We start from the raw sequence: 21,277 nt of genomic DNA on the forward strand, positions 1-21,277 counted from the left end.
TCGAGCTCCTCGAGGATCACAGAGAGGAGGAAGGGGAGGAAGTGGAGTCCACTGGGAAGGCCGGCAACTTCCCCAAAACAGGGGGGAGACAAGGCCAGGAAGGGCCCGAGCGGGGCTGGCCTGGGAAACTCGGCTGCCTAGTAACGGGCAATGAAAACTGGGGCTCACATTACTCTTTACTGGAGAAAATTTATCACAAAGATAAAGAAGGGTCATTCTCAGTACAACGGCCTTTTACATTAATTTCTTAAATTTGCCTCTGGAGTCGTGTGGGTTGAAAATTTCCCAGTGTAAACCTACAGAAGGAGAGTTTCCACAGCGGGGAGAAAAAGCGTTCACCGCCCCACCTGACTTCTCTGTGCTCAGAGTGACAGCGGTTTTAGAAGGATGGGACTGAAGAATTTGCAGTTGCTGTTCTGATTGCTGACTCTTAAGACAGTTTGGAAGTTGAGCAATTGTTCATCTATGAACAGGCTCTGTCCAGCCCCTGCTGTAAGACGGAATGACAGGACAGCTGCACCTCGCTGGGCGCGGAGAAAGCTTTCTGGTTTCTTTAGCCGTGGATTGGAGCTGTGCCCCACAGCGCGAGGGGGCGACCCTGAAAGCTGGAGACAGTGTCAGTAAGAGCACCCTGCAAAGGCTTCCACACAATCGACCTGAAAACCGCCACCTTATAAAAGCTCTTCCCTTTCAGAGAGTGTGATGATGTATTAACACAAATTAAGGACCGTACAATGAAATCACTATTCACATTAGTTCGCTGTTTACTTCACCCAGGAAAACTATGACATTAAATCCTCGCCCCACGCAATATAAAGCACATGATATCGCTGATTTTAAAGCCACATTAATCCAGGCACCTCAGACTCAGTACAATTTCTTCGGACAACACAAAGCAACAGACTGAAGAGTGAGCACGTAAACTAAAGTTAACACATCCTGATACTGAAACCACTGAGTTGTCAGTGACGCTGAAATCAGTACAGCCAACAAGGGTGCCGGTATAATTCCAAAGGAAAAGCAGAAACTTTCCAAAAAATGATGCTGGGACAACTGGATAGCCACATGCAAAAGAATGAGGCTGGACCCCTACATCACATCATGTACAGAATTAACTGAAAATGGATCAGAGATCTAAATGCAAGAGTTAAAACTATAAACTCCTAGAAGAAAACAGGGGTAAATCCGGGTGATCTTGAATTTGGCAGTTTCTTAAATATGACACTAGAAGCACAAGCAACAAAAGGAAAATAGACTGGACTTCATTAAAACTTGACATCATCAAGAAAGTGAAAAGACAGCCCAAAGAATGACAGAAAATATTTGCAAATCACAAATCACTTAAGGGTCTAGTATCCAGAATATATAAAGAGTATATAACTCAATAGTAAAAAGATAAATAACCCAATTTAAAAATGTGCAAAGGGTTGTTCTCTCACCTTCCGAGATGGCCTGCACTCTGTGGAGTGTGTATCTGCCTTTACTTTAACAACTAACCCCCCCAACCTCGTGTACACCTCTCTAAATAAATCTACTTTTATTAAAAAAAAAAAGTGCAAAGGACTTGAATAAATCTCCCCAAAGAAGATACACAAACAGCCAATAAGCAGATGAAAAGATGCTCCATTTCATCAGCTATCAGAGAAATTCACACCAAAACCACCTCACCACCCCACACCCATTTATATAGGAAGTTTCCATAATTTATGCAGAAGTTTCTTTGTAAGTTTTTCCTTTTAGATCAGCCCTGTCCGACAGAAACATAATGCCAGCCACAGATGCAATTTAAAATTTTCTAGTGACTACATTAAAATAAACAGGTGAATTAATTTCAATAATGTTTTATTTAAGCCAATCTATCTAAAATGTCATTTCGATAAGCAACCAGTGTAAACAATTATTGAGTAATTTTACTTTTCTTTTATACTAAGTTTCCAAAATCTGGTGTATGGTCTCCATGAACCACACATCTCAATTTGGACAAGCCATCTTTCAAACGCTCAAAAACACGAGCCCGTGGCCAGGTACCCATGCGGCAGCTCTAGACCCGGAGCTCCCTGAGGGCCTCTTCCATCGCTGTGCTCTAGCACAACAGCTGACACACAGTATGTACACAATGTGTATGGAATGCATGAACGTCTGCTCTCTAAGACACTATAAAAATGAGGTTACTCAGCAGCTTTCTAGAAACTCCTGGGTCGTTTTATAAATTCCCAGGATTCGTTAAGTTCCTAATGCTACAGTGCTTGAATCCTACAGAGGGTACAGTTACAACTTTACCACCAGCAATAAGGTTTAAAAGGATGGTGGGCAGATGCAGAGCTGCCCTTTGACCTTTCCTACAGGGCATCTCCAAAGAGTACTTCGCCTTTTCAATCGCTGGGGCCCCCAGGGCATTCTCCCATCTCTCATTACTCAAACTTTCTCCTCCTCCAAGCCCTCACTCCCAACCCCCAAAGCCAAACCTGTGATGACTTCACGTCCTGCTGATCAGAGCAGACAGTACCCATCGGACGTGAGCCCTGCAAGCACACGACCCACTTCCCAGCTCCTCTGACCTGCCTGCACTCAAGCCCTGTGTGTTCATACAGCTCCTCACTCAGCAAAACTCATCCCTCTCCCTGGGCTCGGGCTCCCAGCCTTTCTGGGACGCCCCTCATTTGGTATCTCCCTTCTCCCCAGCTCTACTGGTTTAGTCTTTGCTTAAATAGCATCTCCTCGCGAGGTCTACCCTGACTCCCAGTTAAAACTGCAATTCTATTATACCCTCCCCATGCCCCTCGAACTGCCCGCTTTCTCCCCCATGGCACCTTTCACCTTCCAAGAACAGCCTGCTTACTATTTGTCTCCTAGCATGTCGCTAGTATGTCACATCATTTAAGACAAAGAGCCCTGTCTGCTGTCCACTGACATGTCCTTAGCGCCCAGAACAGACACTCAGTAATGCTCTGCTGGGTTGAATCAGCTGCCTGCACAGTGGCCTCAACAAGATGATCTCCCCTAGCTCTTGGATTTTGCTAATTCTTTCCCTGACTCATGTCTATGCACTATTAGATTTTTCTTTCAGAGAAGTCTTTCACAGATGGGAGAAAAATTCAGAAAGTCTTCCTTTATATCTCTCCTCCCTGACCCCAGTGGTCTGGGCAACATTCCCACATACGCAGAAAAGTGAAGACAGACAAGGCATCTTCAAATGCTTGGGATGAACAGAACTGAGAACGATCCTTCATAAAAATTTCCCAACTTCTTTGCTCACCGCAAGCTAATTAAGCACTACCCTTCATTAAGTTGATTTAAACTGGAAATTATTTTTCCGAAAAAACTAAACCACATATACTCATAAGAATCTCTGTCCTTCGTGAGATCTCAAACCTACGGATCACAAAACAAAAGCCTGAGTTTGGAAGAAGAAAGCGAGATCAGTGGGAGAGGTCTTAATGCGCCGGTCCAAGGGCAGAGCAGGATGCAGCCAACCAGCTGGGCTCTTACCTGTGCCGGGCCTCTCAGAAGGGGACAAACTCCATGCAGGCTTATCACTTAGGGCTGCTTCGGGCTCTCCTGGCTGACCTGGAACCATAAAGGTGAGGGGCTGCTTTGGCTAGAGAGGCCCTTGGTATTTTCTAAACTTGCCCCTAGAGGACTTCCCAGCAGTCCCTACTCTCCTTCCAGAGTTTCCTGAGTGTCAGGAGAGAGGGGCCTAGAACAAGGGCAGCAGGAAGGAGGTACAAAGGGAAGAGACAGGGAGAGAGCACCCCTGAAGTGCCAGGTACACCACCCTCAAGCATGAGAGAAGGTACCATCATGAAAAAAGAGGAATAAGCAAGAGGAGTAGTTCTGTGAGACAGAGGCCTCAGTCCAGCACGAAGCCCAGCTCAGCTGCTGCTCCCGAGGCTGGCGTGACACCCTGGTGAAGTCCACGGATGAAGTGCGCTGACCAGTCACGGGGAACCTTCCTTCCCAGAATCTAGGCCTTGTAGGTGACCCTACTTCTCTACAGGTGAGAGCCTTGATGAACGATTTGGGCTTACTGGGGGACATTTGATGGGTGTGTGTGGCACCGTATTATGATGCTTCTTGCCCTCAGTTTGCCCCCAAACAAGGAACCCTACAGACCTCCGAGACCAAATTTTCTTTTATAATTATGTATAATTCAAACTAATGGTGTCGTTTCAACAGGGGAAAACAGTATCTCCGTTGGCATGAAAACCAAATGTGTTTAAATGCTTTGTAACTTCAAACAGCCTCTCAAGCACTTAGGTGAATTAAAGTGGCACCTGATACAAAAATCGTGAAAAAATTGCCTTTTGGAAATAAATAAAATATCCATGGAACTTTTCTAAGGTTAAAGACACTAGCCCGAGCAGGCACGTCCGTCTGAAAGGCGTAAGCTTACTTTCAGTCTTGAGCAGCCGCTTCTCTTCCTCCTTGAGCTTGTTCTGCATCAGACGGAGAGTGTTTTCAGCTTCCTGTGGAGCAGGGAAAACAAGACCCAGAGGTGACCCTTTTTTGGACTGTTTTATTACTCTTTACCACATGAGCAAGTACTGCTAATCCTTACACAGAAGCAGAAGCTAACTCTGACACAGGCAGAGGGAACCTGGACACCTTCCTCAGCCATCACTCCAGCAGCCCAGTGCAAAGGAAGGCTCCTGGAAATGACACAGCTGGCCCAGGATGGGCCTGACCGGCCCCCAGACCCACACTCCTCCCACTACACCTCACTGGCTCTGAAGCAATCTGACGACACAAGATGCCCGTCGTGCGTGCCTGTGCGGGATGTGGACAGGTGAACAGGTGCACCAACTATGGGACAGTACAGGCCTCCTGCTCTTAAAATAAAGCACTTTAATTATGTCATTTTTTTTTGCTTTGCACAATTCTAGCCCTGAAAGATGCCAATGGCAGGACTGATTAAGTTAGGAAAAGAGAAAGAAATACTAGCCCTAATTCCCAGAGGATTAAAGAAAGCTAACCCTTGGGTTAGGTTATGAAATGTGGACCTGATTACTGTCAAAAGAGAGGATGGGAGAGGAAATTGGCTTTTAAAAATATGTTGTTGTTCTAAACATTAAAAAGGAAACATTATTTCATGCATGAAATATTTTGAGGGATCAGGAATGAAAAGCAGAGGGAATAGGCGTGAGGACAGAAGAAAACCAGAGTAGGTAGTTGTTGAGGGGAGGGTGGGCGGGAAGGGGCCCCTCAGAAGGAACTGGGGCCGCCCACTGCGTCCTGAGGCATTTTCTTCGATATGTCCTCTGACCCCAGGGGAGGCCTAGACAACAATACTAAATAGTCAGTTTATTCTCACTGGCTCTTTCCTGTTCCTTTCCAGACACCCAATGTTTAAAATGTCCTTAAACACACCAGTCCAGGACCTCGTTCCTCCAGGGCCTGCCTCTGCCATGTAGCAAGAGTGGCACCAGGTTCCTCGTCAAGATAAATGTGTCCAGACGAAGGTGTTAGTTACTCATAGCCAGCTCTCCTGGACAATAAAGTAGCATCACCTAGTTCAAATGTCCAGGTTTGTACGAAGGCCAGGATAACCTTTATACCAAAAGCTGTCAAGGACAGTATGAGAAAGGGAGACTGCAGACCAATTTCACCATGAACATTGATTCCAAATGACTATTCTGGGTTAAGCAGAAATATCCCTAAGGTATAAGGGCAATTTAAAAAGTGATAGCAACTTGGTCCAACCTCCTTTGCTCTGCATTCCACATTTATCAGCTCATGCTGGGATCTGAAATACTCTTTCCTAAATGGTCTTACACATTGGGATGAGAGGCATGTGCAAGACAGCTAGTCAGGTTCTGGGTTATACATATTTCCCACAACAATCAGTAAACTACAATTCCTCTTTATAAAGCAGTGCCTGAGAAGCCAGTTTGGATTACTCAATTAACCAGGCCTCGAAAATCTTTAAAAAGTGAACTGACCAAGCAAGTTTTTAGATCTGTCCTCAAGACCACACTTTACATAACTTGTGGGACTCAATGCAAAATAAAATGTAGCTAAAATTTATTAAGAATTTCAAGATGGTGACAGCAGAGCACTAAAGCAAGCCCAGGCCCTTCTAAGCTTGGAGTCGGGTATGGCTGCACACAGGTCACGTGCCGGCCCTGCCTATGGTCCTAAGTGACCAAACTCTGGTGATAAACGAATAGCAAAGATTTGACAGCCCTGGAGTCCAGGCCACACAACCAAAAAAGCAGAAGAATTATATGAGCAATCCTTGCCTGGTCAGGGAGAAAAGACATTCATCCACATTTTTTCACAATGATATTTGCAAACTGACGTGTCAACAAGTACAAAGTAACACACAAGAAGGAACGGTCTGTACAGAAGAGCTGGCTCGGCACTTACCTCAAACCTCTCTTGCTCCATCCTATGATGGTCCTCGAGTTGTTGTTCCAGATAAGCCAGATTTCGAAATTTCTCCAGGTAAATGTCATACTGCTTTTGCAGCTCTTCCTCAACCTTCTCGTATTCATCCATAAAGGCTGGCCTAGAACAACAAAATGAAATTAAAATGGAAAGGTTAGTCAGATACACAAATATCCAGCTGTTTGAAACTGGTATTCAGAACTCCAGACTTCGTCCTGGTTTTCTATGGTAAGCCTTTAACTGGAGAAGGTGCTTCACTCTCGTGACTGCTTAAAGCTAATTTCCCCCTTTGTCTTTCCTGCCCACAAAATGAAGATTAATTTTTTTTTTAAATCAAAAAGTAAGATATGCTCTTTGTAAAAACTAGAAATAATCCTGGAAATATGATGAATGAAATCAAAATTACTTTACAATCCCATCGCTAGGTGTTAGCACTTAATATTTGACACACATCTTTTCCAGACTTTTCTATGCATACTTACGGGAATGCATTTTTTAAACAAACATTAAGTATAATAGTATAAATGAAGCCTTGCAGTCTTTTTTCTCATTCAGTATAGCACAGATTTCGATACAGAGTTAAAAAATAATCATACACCAAACACATCTCTAAAAATCAATTAAAAAATAATAATAATAAGTCAATAAATCAAACATGCGCATTATCTTAGTTGGGCATAACAGTCTGCTAACTGGATGTTCCCAAATAAATCAATCCTCTAAAAAGGGAAATATAGGTTGCTACAAATTAAAGCTGCTTGTTTTGTTTTGTTTTAATGGAGGTACAGGGGATTGAACCCAGGACCTTGTGCATGCTAAGTGCTCTACCACTGAGCTATACCCAGTGCCTCCCCCAACAAAGCTAAGTTTTTAAACAATATAAAATTTAAAAACAAAGCCATAACATAAAAACCTGTTTCAACTCATTTGCTGAATTTATTTTTTTCTCTTAATATTGATCTTAAAGGGAAAACTCTGTTATTTTAAAAATATAAACAGATAAATGAGAAAACAATTTATAATCTTTTGTACTAGAGAAAAACAGAAATTTTTCTATTAAAAAGATCTGGGGGCGGGTGGAGTATAGCTCAGCACAAGGTCCTGGATTCAATTCCAAGTACCTCCATTAAATCAATCAGTCAGTCAGTCAATCAATCAATTGAATTACCTACCTCATCTAAAAACACAAACAAAAAAAAAAAACCCCAAATAAAACGAAACAAAAAGATATGAGGCTTAACAAAAATGAATTTACACTTGAAAGGCAGAATTTTTAAATGAAACAAATCCATCTGGCAGCCCTGATTCCAGAGGCAGAAGGGGCACGGTCTTGCCCTTGGCTGGGAGGAAGCCTTGATGCTCCCTGGGTTACGGTCTGCTGTCCCCAGGGGGGGGGCTGCCTTCCCACAGATCACAGGACAAGGAGCCAGAGCGTGGGCCATGCACCAGGATCTCAAAAAAGCAAGTCACATTCAGAGCAAATGCAGCAGCTGGACAGAGGAAGGAGTGAAGACAGAAGAATAAAGGGAGAATGAAAAGGGACAAAGAGCAACAGAGATACATACAGAGCAAGGGAAGGAGGGTACAAAAAAATGGGGGGGAGGGAGGAGGAGGGAAGGGAGAAGAAGAGAGAGTACACACAACAAAATGTGAGGCACATACTTGAAAAGGAAGGTCAGAAGAAATATGAATTACTCGTGAGGAATTATAAAAGTCTACAATCTACTCAAACCAAGAAATGGGAGTATGTTTCTGTTTCCACGTAATTTATGGCAAGACACAGATCTTAGGAGCCAAACCCTGTAAAACTTTCTCCATCTGGATTTACTCTGCCTTGCGTTCCAAGAAGCTACAAAAGTTTGAAGGGCAGTTCAGGAATTAAGCAGTTTTCCAGACATATGGAAATCAGTAAAGAGAATGAGTTCAGCAGTGTGCTTGCTAGAACAAGAAACACACGTACATCCTGAAGCAAGGCTTTTTCAGTGCTCAAAAGGTTAATATCACAGACAACAAATCCCCTTGGTCTGTTTTAACTTTCAGAGACAGCTTTCTATCATTCTCCAGGTGCTCACACCTACCTGACACTCTGCAGAGTCTGGAGTCGCTTCCGATTTCTTTCCAGCTCTAATTTCCTCTTTTCAATTTTGGCTTCTAAGTTAGCTTCATCAGAGGCCACGTTATTGAGCAGGTCTTTAGTTTTCTGAACCTGTGCCTACGTTTAACAGGAAACGAATGAGACAAATGTGCCAGTGAGGACCGACAACCCGACTCTTGGAAAAGAAGCATTTCCCCGCTCCTCGGGCCCAGTAACACCATGCTGAACAGAAATATAAGTAAGCAAAGGGAGCAGACCCTCCCCCAGGCCATCACTCACTTAACCAACCATTTCCAGGAGGAACACCACATAGGCCCAGAAAAAATCATGGCCCTTTTTCTTTTTCCATGAGCAGAGGGTGTTTCTGCCCAGGGAAATAAATGAAGACGGAAAGAACAGTGTCTGAAGCAGAGCAGAGGCCCGAGACTGCCTGCCAGCAAACTTGTTTAGACTGGCTACACGTCACTCTGAATTGTCTGACTTACTTTACACTGTTCAGACGACTCCCCCAGCTACAAATACCTGACTTACGGAATACATGCACACATAAGCTTTATATTAGCTTTACTTAGAAGGGAACAGAAAGAAACACTGCCTGCTCCTATCTCTAATCCACGGGCTGTGGGGACTGAGACAGAGGGGTTCTTCCTCCCTCTCCTAGGAGCTGAGCCCCGACTGCAGACTGAAATACACAGAGAAACCACTGTTGGTGATGTCAGCAAGAACTTGCCTCCCTCAGTGGCTCCAGTGTGACCCAGCCTTTGGGGGGGATGGGGCTGGGCAGCAGTGGGACACAGGCCTTGGGCAAAGGGGGCTGAATGAAGGGGCCAAGAGATCACTGATGAAAACCGCGGGCCTCCCCATCCTCTTGTAAGAGCAAGTTCCCTTGAGCAGGGAGAGTCCGAGTAAGTGTACTGTGCCTTCACATTCGTGTTGTCTGGGAAGCCCCAGGTCAGGGCCTGGGGCTCAGAGCTGCAACCTGCTGCACCAGGACTGATGCTGGGAACACAACCAGCTGGGGGTGGAACGCCTCCCCAGGTTTGGACTATCCTACTCTGCTGTTAAGCTCCTAATTTTTTAAAAAAATTTGAAGTATAGTTCATTTACATTGTTGTGTTAGTTCCTGGTGTACAGCATAGTGATTCAGTTATATATATATATATATTCTTTCTCATTGTAGGTTCTTACAAGCTACTGAATATAGTTCCCTGTGTTATACAGTAGGACTTTGTTGTTTAACTATTTTATAAACAGGTGTTTGTATCTGCTAATCCTGAACTCCTAATTTATCCCTCCCCTTCTTTGCCCTCTGGTAACCATAAGTTTGTTTTCTATGTCTGTGAGTCTGTTTCTATTTCGTAAATAAGTTCATTTGTGTCATATTTTAGATTCCACATATAAATGCTATCATATGGTATTTGTCTTTCTCTGTCTGACTTACTTCGCTTGGTATGATAATCTCTAGGTCCACCCCTTGTGGCCAGGATGGGGGGGTCTCCCCTCCAGAACTTCGCATGTCTGTAGCCCCATAAAGATTTATTGACTGTTTACCTGCAGGGCTCTGAAACACTATGGGGTCCACAAAGAAATCATCTAAGAAATCCAGACACTCTCCACGACGTTGAGAGACAGTGCGTATTTGGAACTCATCACTTTTTATTGCCAGTCAACTTATGGTTTAATTTTTTCAGTCTAGGTACACTAACCATTTCCAAGATGCTTTCATGAAGATAATCATATCACTAACCATCCATTTGCTGCAAATACTTAAAAAAAAAAACCCAGCAGAGAAGTGAGTTCACTCTCAGAGGAAGACAAGGAGGGTCTCCTTTCCGAACAAACAACTCAAGTTGATGACTACTACTTCTCTGAATCCAAGTTAGATTAAAACCTAGTGAATTCATCTGACCTCAAAAACAAGATTTTTAAAAAAGTTCTGTTCCTCAAATAAGAGAAATATGATAAACACAAATAATTTTCTGGTTTTTTTTTTACCTAAATGGTCTATATTTTATAACCTCTTTTAAGTATCCATGTTGTTGATTTGGTTTTATTTTTAGAATTATCAAATACCATGGATATTTTCCAACAACAAAAAGATATCTTGGAGAAGTTGACTTATGAACTAGGTTCCCACGTCTCCACTCTGGCCATTGTATAAAGCTTGTGCTGGTTCAGTCTCAAAAAAAGGAAAAAAGGTATCTTAAGAGGTATTCACCAAGAAATGAACCTCACCCTCATTCATGCCATGCTAACTTGATTCAGGCAGAACACTGACAAGTACAAGAGTACTATCATTAAATTTTTTTTTTTTTTAAATTTAGAAACAATCATGAACTTACAATAACTGGGGCATAAGACAAAGCATTTTCTCCTGACCTAGGTGATAGTGAGTTGCTGACCCAATGCTCCATCACCTCTGAATACATTCACGTGTATTTTCCACGAATGAGGACTTTCTCCTACATAACCGTAATACAACCATCAAAGCAGGAAACGAGCACTGATGCGCTATTGCCATCCAATCATCAGACCCATTCAAGTTTCCCACAGTCCCCGTGAAGTCCGTAACAGGGAGTCACTCCTGGCATTCAGTCTGCCTGCTTCCTTAGCCTCCTTCAGTCTGGACCGGCTCCTCAGCCTCTTCTGGACACTCATGACCTTCTTACAGTTGAAGAGCAAGGGCCAGGTGACTTATAGAACGCCCCTCAGCTTGCCTGTGTCTGATTAGCTTCAGGTTATGCGTCTCTGGCAGGAATAGCACAGATGTAACTGCATCCCATCAGGCATGCTTAACTTCGATTTGCTCCACTACTGGTGATGTTCATTTTGATCACTGGATTAAGAGTGTGTCTGTCAGGCTTCTCAGATAAAGCCTGTTCCTCTCTGTAATTAATAAGTATTTTGTGGGGAGCTACTTTGAAACTATGTGAAAAACCTGCTCTTTATCAGCTTTCAATGTATTCATTTATTTTTTGTATCAGTGAGAACCCATGCTCTCCCATTTCATTCAAAGGTCTATAATCCATTACTATAATTTATTTTGATGCATAAACTGTCCCTGGTGTGGCCAGGGGAAGCCCACTCAGGCTGGCTGCTGTGTCCTTGGCAGACCCTCGTCATTCTTCGACTATTTCCTTGCTTTCTGGCACAAGAAGATCTTCTACTTTCTTGTCCCGGCTCTGGAATCAGACATTTCTCCCCAAGAGCCCTAGTTCCTTTCAGTGGAGAAATGGCATTTAGAAGCCAAGATCTGGGTGCCAGGTGTGCTCAGAGCTAAGAAATGTATGTGTATGTGGGTGTGCATGAGTATGCACATAAACACGTCATACATATGCTACACGGACACATACGTATAACAAAATTTATTCCTGTATCTACCTACATACGTACTGAAAACCATGCACTTAACCAACACCTCTTATTTCAAGTTTCATTCTAATTTTATCCCTTTTCATATTGTAACTCCTTCCTCCAACAGTAAGAAACTTGGCTTCCATTATCTTTAACACATTTACTTACTTGATCAATCTGCCTGTACGTAACCAAACTGCCATCTCGGCTGTCCTGCCCTTCTCCCCTGCTGAGGCTCTGACTCCCCGTGCTGGGTCGCCTAGGGAGTTATTACTGTTTTACAACAAGAGTAGTACAAAAACCTATCAATCTTTGACTTTTATATAACTCTCAGCAAATTCTTGTTTTATAGCTACTCCTAATTTTTAAATATATATATAAAAGGAAGTATAAATACTTCCTAATTTATAACCACTCCTCCATAAGGTTCCCTTGTCTGTGTCTATGGAATAAAATAAATCTCTAATGATGACTGAATACCTACTATGTGCCAAAGACTATGTATGACACACCCCATCATAATGGATGCTCGTAAGAACCCTATGTGGTGGGCACTGCCATTCTCCCCATTTTACAGATGAGGAAAGTGAGGCCCAGGGGCACTTGGTGAGTTAACTGGCCTAAAATCACACACAGGGATTCAAACCTAAGTAGTCTGAGTCCTGAGTCCCCCCAGCTCTCTGCCTTTCCAATGAATACTTCAGATGAGATGTAAAAATAGTACCTGCTCACGGGTGAGTAGTAAAGGCTGGTGGGCATTCTCTTTATTACAGTGATGTTTAGACTAAAGAAAACCTGGAAATCATCTGAATGCCCAGCAGTGAGGAACTGGTTAAATAAGGAGTGAAGAGTCCACAAAATACAGCATTCACTAAAATTATTGAAGAATTTAAGAGAAATATTAAATTAATAAAATTGACAAAATTTGAGAAACATGAGGAATTGTCCACATTTATAATGCGGAAGCAGCCTAGGTATTCCAGAACATCCTCTAAATCTGTCACTTCCCTGCTGACAAATCCCTTCTTTGTTACGAAGCCTGGCATTACTACCCTGTAGGGCCAGGAATTCTTACTATTTTCGAGTTCCAAGCACAAAAACATTAAATAAAAGCAAATTAATCTTACCAAAGTTTCTTTTATTGCAATTCTCATCACTTTTTCCATCTCATTTATTTCCAGAGGTCTGGCAATTGCTTCTGTTCTCAGTTTCTACGGGAAACAATGAAATGAAATGATGTATTTTTTCAGAAGAGGAATCTCAGGACCAGTTCCCAGATCTAGATATGGCTTATGGACTGGTTCTCAGTGGGTCTCTGATGCAAAGACATTTCTGCCATCACCCACCCCCCTCCAAGTGTCTTCTGTATTCTCAGTATTCTCATCAGTGTAAGGAAGATACATATTTTTTTCATGTGAGGTTGTGAGGAGGAAATATGCCCATCTGACCAGGGCTAACTCACAATTAATATTTTATAAGTTTTGAACACTCGTTAAGAGATTAATGGCATCTATTCTTTTTAATTTTTTAAAAATAGAAATACTGGGGATTGAACCCAGGTCCTCATGCATGCTAAGCATGCACTCTACCATTCAGCTGTGGGAAACTAAACTCACTATCCATAATCCTTTCTCCTAAATTTGCTTCTTCATCTGCATTCCATTCAGGTAACCCCAAAACAAGTGCAGCTCACCTTGCTGTCTGAGCCCCCTGCCAGCCTCCACAACCTTCTTTATGACACGTCCCTCCAAGTTGCCCATCACTGACAACCGTACCTGGTGAGATCTTGGCTGTGCCCCTAGCACGAACCACTAACCATCAAGGGAGGCATCTGTGCCTATCATATCAGTACTGGAAACTTGTGAGATAGGGGAGTTTAATGTGGACACAGTTATGAGGTTCCTGGAGCACTTTATCAAACTCTGTCTTATGCTTCCTTATTCCACAGTGCACCTCACCTTCCCCACTGGTGGGAAGCTGCTGAGGGCAGGGACCACGACCCACTCAAGGATAGAGCATGGTGCCTTCCTTGCCTGTGGCTGGTGTCAGTCCTCAATGAATGTTTGTTGAGATGGGGATCCTCCTCAGATCAAGACCATATACAGAATCTGAGAAGTACTACATTCAGGGTCTCATGGCTTCCATAGAAACAGTTCAGCTGCTAACTGTTTCATCAGTTCATCACAGGACGGTGCTCCAAGGGCCCCTGGGGGACCCTGGTGAGTTCACCAAGTCTCATAATGAAGCTGCAGCTCTGCTGGCAGACAGCAGGCAACTAGCTCTTGTCTCTGGGTCTGTGATGAACACCTGGAGAAATGTTCACTATGGCACTACAAACAGAAAACACGGCCGGCCCAGAGCTGCCTCACTGCTTATCTAAATTAGCTCTTAGGCAGCAATGGCAGTTTTGTTCTGCCAACTACACTTCACCAGGTGGCAACCACTCGGTCAATATATCAAAAGCAGGGACGGTGAGCTGGCACCCAGGTCCCCAGCTTCCGGCCGGCTCCTGAGGCAGAAATGAAAAGTGGGAGGAAAAACACCATGACACTGTATCAGCAATGCCAGAATACAGGCAAGGCAGCGAAAGAATAGTCAGGGATGATACACCTGATGGGAATGGAATGAATTGAATGCATTTAACTCAAAAACATTAGATGTGAACATAAATGCCATAAATCCCTACAGGCAGAATTAAACAATACTCCATCTCTTCTTCAACTAGTAGGTCCCAAACTGCTGCACATTGGAATCACCTGGAGATCTTTAAAAATCTGGCTCTAACTACTAGGCATTTTGATTCTCCGTCATGGAGGGGGGGCGCAACTGGGACATCAGGTGATTTAAAAGCTCTTTGGAGCTCTGAGTTTTAGGAACCTAATCTTCAACAGCTCCTTAAACACAGGGGATAGAGCATACTCCTTGACTAGCATTGGCTGGAATAAGGATTGCAAATAAATTTCAACTGTAACATCAACTTCAACTGATTACTAGGGGCCGCCTAGATTAATTACTAGTTCCCAAACTCTGCTGTATGTTAGAATCACCCAGGAGACTCAAAACTCCTGACGCCCAAGTCACACTCTATGCCAATGACACCAGAATGGAAGCCAGGCATCAGGAGTTTGTAAAGATCCCCAGGTGACTCCGCTGGGCAACACGATTTGGGAACCACAGGCTCAGAAGAGCATGTTGCTGGGCAGGGTGCTGAGACTGAGGAAACACATCATGATCAATAAAGCCTGTCACGGGCACAAGGAGGAACGTTCTAGCAACAGGCACTTATTTGCCATTTCTGAACCAGATGCCAAAGGTACCAGAAACAGACCAGTGCCCACCAGAAGCAGGAACAGCAGCAAACACTGTATGTATGTTACTTTCCCACACAGTATCTCAGTTAATCAGGTACAGTTGAATAAAATCAGAAAACAGGGAAAAATAGAATTGGAAAAAAAACCTTGGAAATCTGCTTAGTTAAGGAGGTGACTGAATTATCTGAACACTGCTTACCCTCAACTCCACCTCCTTGCCCAGCAAGTCATACAGATATGCTCCTTTGGAAGTGATTTCTGAAGCAAGCTGCCTGGCTGCTTTCAAATCTGCAATCTGGAAAGAAAAAATCAAAGCCAAACTCTAGTAACAGGTTTTTAATAGGCATTCAGAAAGAACCAACCTGTTCGTATCCATTCCCACCTTCAGTTGGGATACTTGACTTACGTGACTACAGAGCACGTTTTCCAGAAGACACATGTTCACATCCTGCAGAAGAGAGCTCCCAAGACACCAGTCTAGGGATCACTGATCTAAGTACAAATTAGGCTGATTCCAGGTCACCTGGGTCTCTCTGAAAACCTGAATGTCAGGTCAATTGTCCTCTGCAACCAGGAGGTGTAGGGGGGTAAAGGCAGACACGCTTCCTATTTGGACTAGGTCACAATAAGGGACCTCAGCAGCTGCGGGGTAACCAGAGGAGGGGCAACCCCAGGGACACATTCCTATCGTGGAATCCTGATGCCCCATGTTAAACCCTCCCTGTTCCCTCATCCTCTGCCTTTAGACTGACTTCACAGGGCTGCTGTGAGGCTCAGATGAGTTCACACGCATGAAGGCCTTACAACAGCACCCGGCTCCCACAAGGTCCTGCTGTGAAGGTGACAGCAATGATGGATTAGCCTCCAGCCCTCTGCACAAGCTTCTTTCTTAGGATTTGCACATCACCCTCTCTTTCTGGAAGATGCTCAATTTCCAAAGAGCACAAACATTTCTCAACTCTGCCCACTCTCTCTCTCCCCTCAATAATGAATTCCCACCTCCCCTCTTTCATTTTCAAACCACAAGCGACAACTCTCCCTGTCCATTCACAGCTGACGACTTTCTTCCCATTTCATTGGTCCTCCAGGATTCTGCTCCGATAGTCCAGCTCCTGGACTAATAGCAGTGAATTTCCAATTTTCCTTCACACTTCTTTTCACACTTCTTCACACAGTTTTCTTTCACACTCCCTCCTAAGCTCTCAGCTTTATGTTGAGATATGCTCCCTCTTACACCCAATTTGGTTAGAGTTTTTATCATAAATGGGTGTTGAGTTTAATCAAATGCTTTTTCTACATCTATTGAGACGATCATGTGATTTTTGTCCTTTCTTTTGTTGATGTGGTGTATCACACTGATTGATTTGCATACGTTGAACTATCTTTGTTTCCCTGGGATGAACCCAATTTGACCATGGTACATAATCTTTTTTATGTGTTGTTGGATTCTGTTTGCTAATATTTTGTTGAGGATTTTTGCATCCATGTTCATCAACAATACTGGCCTACAGTTTTCTTTTTTGGTAGTGTTTTTGCCTGGCTTTGGTATCAGGGTGATCGTGGCTTCATAGAATGAGTTTGAGAGCATTCCCTCCTCTTCAATCTTTTGGAAGAGTTTGAGAAGCTCTCAGCTTTCATTTTTATGTTATTTTTAATTGCAGTTTTTATTTGTTTATTTATTTATTTTGGTGGGAGGAAGTAATTAGAATTATTTATTTTTAGAGGAGGTACTAGGGATTGAACCCAGGACCTCGTGCATGCTAAGCATGCAGTCTACTGCTTGAGCTATGCCCTCCCCCTGAGAAGCTCTCAGCTTTAATACTGAGATTAAAGCTCTGAGCTAAGGCTCACTGTCTCCACTTGGATATCTCTTGGACATTGCAAATTTAACATGCCCCAAAGCGAACCCCTCATCTTTCCTGACAACCCTGCTCCTTCCACACTCTTCTCCATTTCAGTAAATGGCAACTTCATCCCTGCAGGTACTCAGACCAAAAACCTTAGAGCTATGATATCGAATACTATCCACTAGTCACATGTAGGCATCTTCAGTGTTAAACTATTTACCATTATATAAAATGTAAACCTCAGTTCCTTGGTCATGCTGGCAACACGTGGCTAGTGGCTACTGTATGGCATGGCATACGTGCAAACACACCCATGGTCACAGGGAGTGCCGCCGGACAGAGCTGCTTCAGGATCCTCCTTGGGCTGCCTGTTTTCTTTCAACCTACATCCAATCCCATTAGATCTACCTTCAAAATACGTCCTAACCTCTGGCTACTTCCTTCCACTGAGGAGTCTGGCTCCTGTGTATGATTTTTGAGGCCTGACCACAGTCAATTACAGCAACTTTACCTGGCAGGCCACATGGGGAATGCCGACCCCAACACCAGTGCCCTGAAGTCTCTGAAGACAGTTGCAGTCAAGGACTCAGGCCCTCTGGCCAGGCATATCCTGATAAAGACCTGCATTCCCAGCCCTGCATTCCTCATTCCCAGGTCTCTTTATCTGAGGTGTGGACCCCAGTCTTCTTCAGTGTCTCTGCTGAGGCCACCTTATGGGGAAGGTGGGGAGAAAACTAAGGCCACTTTTCCCACTGACTCAGTACCTACTACTTTTCCACTCCCAGCCCTCCCACACCTCTGGGTGCATTAAAGCTGCCAGAGTAATCGTGTGAAACAGGGAGTTGATACTTCCTCCGGTTTTAGCCCCTTGCTTATACCACCGCAGTTAAAGACAGTTCTCGTTTTTGGCTTGTTGCTTTGAGTCCTCAGACACTGGCAGCTCATCCTCTCTCCCTAAGCTCAGCTGAGCACTCGACCTGTGCTCCACTCAAAGTCACCACTGCCTCTTGCTGGCTTTTTAAAATTTTTTTTTTTTTTTTTGGCAGGGGGAATAATCAGGTTTATTTATTGAATTTTTTTTTAAATGGAGGTACTGGGGATTGAACCCAGGACCTCATGCATGCTAAGCACACGCTCTACTGCTGAGCTATACCCTCCCCCATCTCTTGCTTTCTAACACTTCCGCCTCTGCTTTCCCCTTCAGTCTGATCTTAACCCAGCAACCAGAGTGATTCCTCTAATGTGAAATTTCTAGTCATGTCCTTCTCTCTTCAAAACTCAACGATTTTCCACCTCAGGTAAAAAAGTCTTCTGGGGGAGAGTAGAGCTCAGTGGTAAGTGTGTGCTTAGCATGCACGAGGTCCTGGGTTCAATCCCCAGTGCCTCTATTAAATAAACAAACCAAATTACCCCCTACCCCTACAAAAAACCCAAAAACCAAAAAGTCAGTTTTAAAGGACCCAGGGACCACAGGGTCTATCACTGCCTCCCCTCCCAACTCTGACCACATGGCTCCCTTGCATTTCCTCAAACACACACAGCCCACCTTCCACTGAATGGCCTGCTCTTTTCCTCCTTCAGATCTCTGCTGAAGATGTCACCCAATCCTCAGGGTGAGGACTGTCACCCTGAGGCTGACCCAGCTCCCTACGTGGGACACCTCCTCCGTGCCCTGCAGCCCTCCCATTTTGCTATCCTGCACACACTCAGCACGTCTGACCCGCTGCTCCTTCTGCTTTGGGGTTTACGCCCTGACTCCACAAGCTGAGCCGTGGGTACAGAGGATTCCTGTCCTTGCCGTTCACGCCTGTATCCCTGGTGCTGGAACGGTGCCTGGCAGACAGCAGGCTTTCAATAAATAGTTGCATGTATCGTCCCTTCTGTTTTTATCCAAAAGCAGATGTGCACAAACCTCGGGCCTCGGTCAAGCAGTGAGGAAAGAAGGGGCACTGTACCTGACAGGCTCCGTTTCACAGTTTGAGAAATAAACATCCCACCCCTCACAGCAAGCTTTCCTTGCCCTTACCTTTGAGCTAATATCAAACTTGAACTTGCTGGTATCTTTCTCTCCTGTCTTAGAGCCCTCCATCCCTTTGGTCATCATAGCGTTGTACAGGACAGACGTGATCTTCAACAGCTCTTTCACTGCGTGCCCATCTGCTTGATAAAGCTTCTTAGTATTGAGTTTTATATGTGCCTTGGTGGCCTATTTTCAGACCGAAAAAAAGAAGTTTAAGATCTTTTCTATGTAAAATCTAAACCAAATCCCATGTAGGTCATTTGAAACTGTCTCTGCCAACATGATTCACTTTTATTTGTGTATTCTTTTTCATATTCTGTTTCACCACAGGCTACTACAAGGTATTGAATACAATCCCTTGTGCTACACAGTAGGACCTTGTTGTCTTCATCTCCTTCTAACGTATTTAATTGTACAACTCCATCAAATAACTGTGAACTAACCATGAACTGAGCAACTGCCTTAATGAAGAAAACTCGGTCTTGTTCAGTCTCAACATCAGAAGGGATGTCAGTCTGAGGTTCATACCTATTGCAGGGAGAGAGAAGATACGAGTTAATTAAGCAAAAAGTCCACAGTGAGAAAGAACAGGAAGCTGAGTCCCCAGCTAAGGGAGCAGGAGTAAGAAAAGGCTTCAGAAGCAACACAAAATACCAAACATCCGAAAAAACAAATCCTCACCTAACGATAGGCTTAATGGATTTTAAAAACCAAATTTGGGGCCCAGCTTACAAAATTAAACCTACCTCAGACTTCAAAGTTTAATTAAAATAATCAGAACTATTATTCCGGCTGCCAGCCCCTGACCCAGCAGAGTTGCTGGAGTTCCTTCCTCTGAGTTATTGGTGACACACCAGGGGTCAGCAGGGTCAGTGGACTGCAGTCCTTGACCTCTTTCTGTACAGCCTACAACCTAAGAAGGGTTTTCACATTTTTAAAGGGTTACAAAAAATAAAACACAAGGAAGAATATATGACAGAGATCTTACGTAGCCTGCAATGACTGAAAGACTTGCTATCTCCTTAACAAAAAGTTTGCCAATCCTGAGTCAAATTAGATTTTTCATGCAAAATGAAATCTAAATTATTTTCAATCCAGTGTGCTCACTGGAATGTGTGAGGAGGTCCTGTTACTCCCTCATGAAGGTGAGAGGATGAAGAGGAGCCTGGATGAGCCCCAAGTGCCTGCTTCCTACTGAGAATTCTTTAACCGCTGCCTGGTGCACTCCCTCCTCCCACAGTGTTCTTCACACTCAGCTGATTTTTAACAGGTTACAAATGAGTCTCCAATTTTACTGAACTTTTCTTTTTGCTTCACAAAAGCATCCTGTTTCTAGGCAGCTGATGAATAAAATCTAGTTTTCATTTTTAGACCTCACTAAAGTGCAGTTCTAACCTTTTCACAAGCCAGAGAAGCACTTCAGATACAAGTCCGAAATTTGGTGTGCGGAAATTTTCCATAGAAATATTTCGAGGGTATCCCAAGGCTCGCATCATCTCTGTAAAATCTGTCCAAGGTAAAGCACAATTTAGCCAGTTCTTTGTCAAACAGCAATGACTTATTAACTTAGACACCTTCTTTCTCTTCTTATCCCCAACCTGACACTTTTACGGACTATTTATCAACTCTAAGAAAGAAAGAAAAAAAGAAGATAAAAGTTAAAATACTTAATCTGCTTCCTGAAAAACACTTATTTAAGTTCGACGGGAGAAGTAGAAACTATACATTAAAACGGGGTTTAGGGACTGGCTGTGAATTTAATTTCTCTCTTGGATACCTCATTTATCTCTTGGATATCTTTCTCTTTACCACTTAAAATGAGAACTAGCTGGCTTTATGAAATGTCATAAAGAAAAACATTTTTAAACGTTAATTGTGTTTTTTTGCAGGGTGACAGTGGTAAGGTGAAGTCTGTGTTCCTGAGTTATTTCTGAGTTGTCCTCTTTTTTTTTAGTGAGCACACAGGACCTTAGTAACACAAATTTAAGATGTCAGTTGCACTGTATTTACAGAAATCTAAAAGAGAATGGTTGAACTGTAGAGCAATATTTAGGTTTATTATCAAACAGGCTAGAACAGTAATACTAATACTTGTGGTCACTAAGCTTTAAGCAAGACTTGGAAATAAACACAGTATTTTTTCAGTTCTCACGATGCGCCAAGATCTATATTCAGTGTGCTTCTGGCTATATGACATCTGTCCTCACTCTTCTTGAAGGTGGAGATGCAAAATGTCCCAATGATATTCACAAATAAGCGACCT

General features: G+C 43.5%; 1 protein-coding gene across 6 annotated transcripts in view; it reads right to left on the reverse strand.

The window, feature by feature from the left end:
* CLUAP1 (clusterin associated protein 1) overlaps positions 1-21,277 on the reverse strand; it is a 29,855-nt gene that overhangs the window by 6,444 nt on the left and 2,134 nt on the right. For 3 of the 6 annotated variants that reach the window (XM_010949808.3, XM_010949809.3, XM_045512721.2), the window contains exons 2-10: positions 20,410-20,521; positions 19,458-19,542; positions 19,021-19,200; positions 15,347-15,442; positions 12,964-13,047; positions 8,466-8,599; positions 6,367-6,508; positions 4,394-4,466; positions 3,490-3,567 (exon numbers count right to left, since the gene is read on the reverse strand). In XM_010949808.3, the coding sequence (XP_010948110.2) occupies positions 3,490-3,567; positions 4,394-4,466; positions 6,367-6,508; positions 8,466-8,599; positions 12,964-13,047; positions 15,347-15,442; positions 19,021-19,200; positions 19,458-19,542; positions 20,410-20,521 (984 nt within the window). The remainder of the gene's footprint in view (positions 1-3,489; positions 3,568-4,393; positions 4,467-6,366; positions 6,509-8,465; positions 8,600-12,963; positions 13,048-15,346; positions 15,443-19,020; positions 19,201-19,457; positions 19,543-20,409; positions 20,522-21,277) is intronic. The other 3 variants (XM_010949810.3, XM_010949811.3, XM_045512722.2) reach the window with 2 other exon arrangements.

The sequence above is a fragment of the Camelus bactrianus genome, chromosome 18 (genome assembly GCF_048773025.1).
Source record: "Camelus bactrianus isolate YW-2024 breed Bactrian camel chromosome 18, ASM4877302v1, whole genome shotgun sequence".
NCBI classification, from domain to species: Eukaryota; Metazoa; Chordata; class Mammalia; order Artiodactyla; family Camelidae; genus Camelus; species Camelus bactrianus.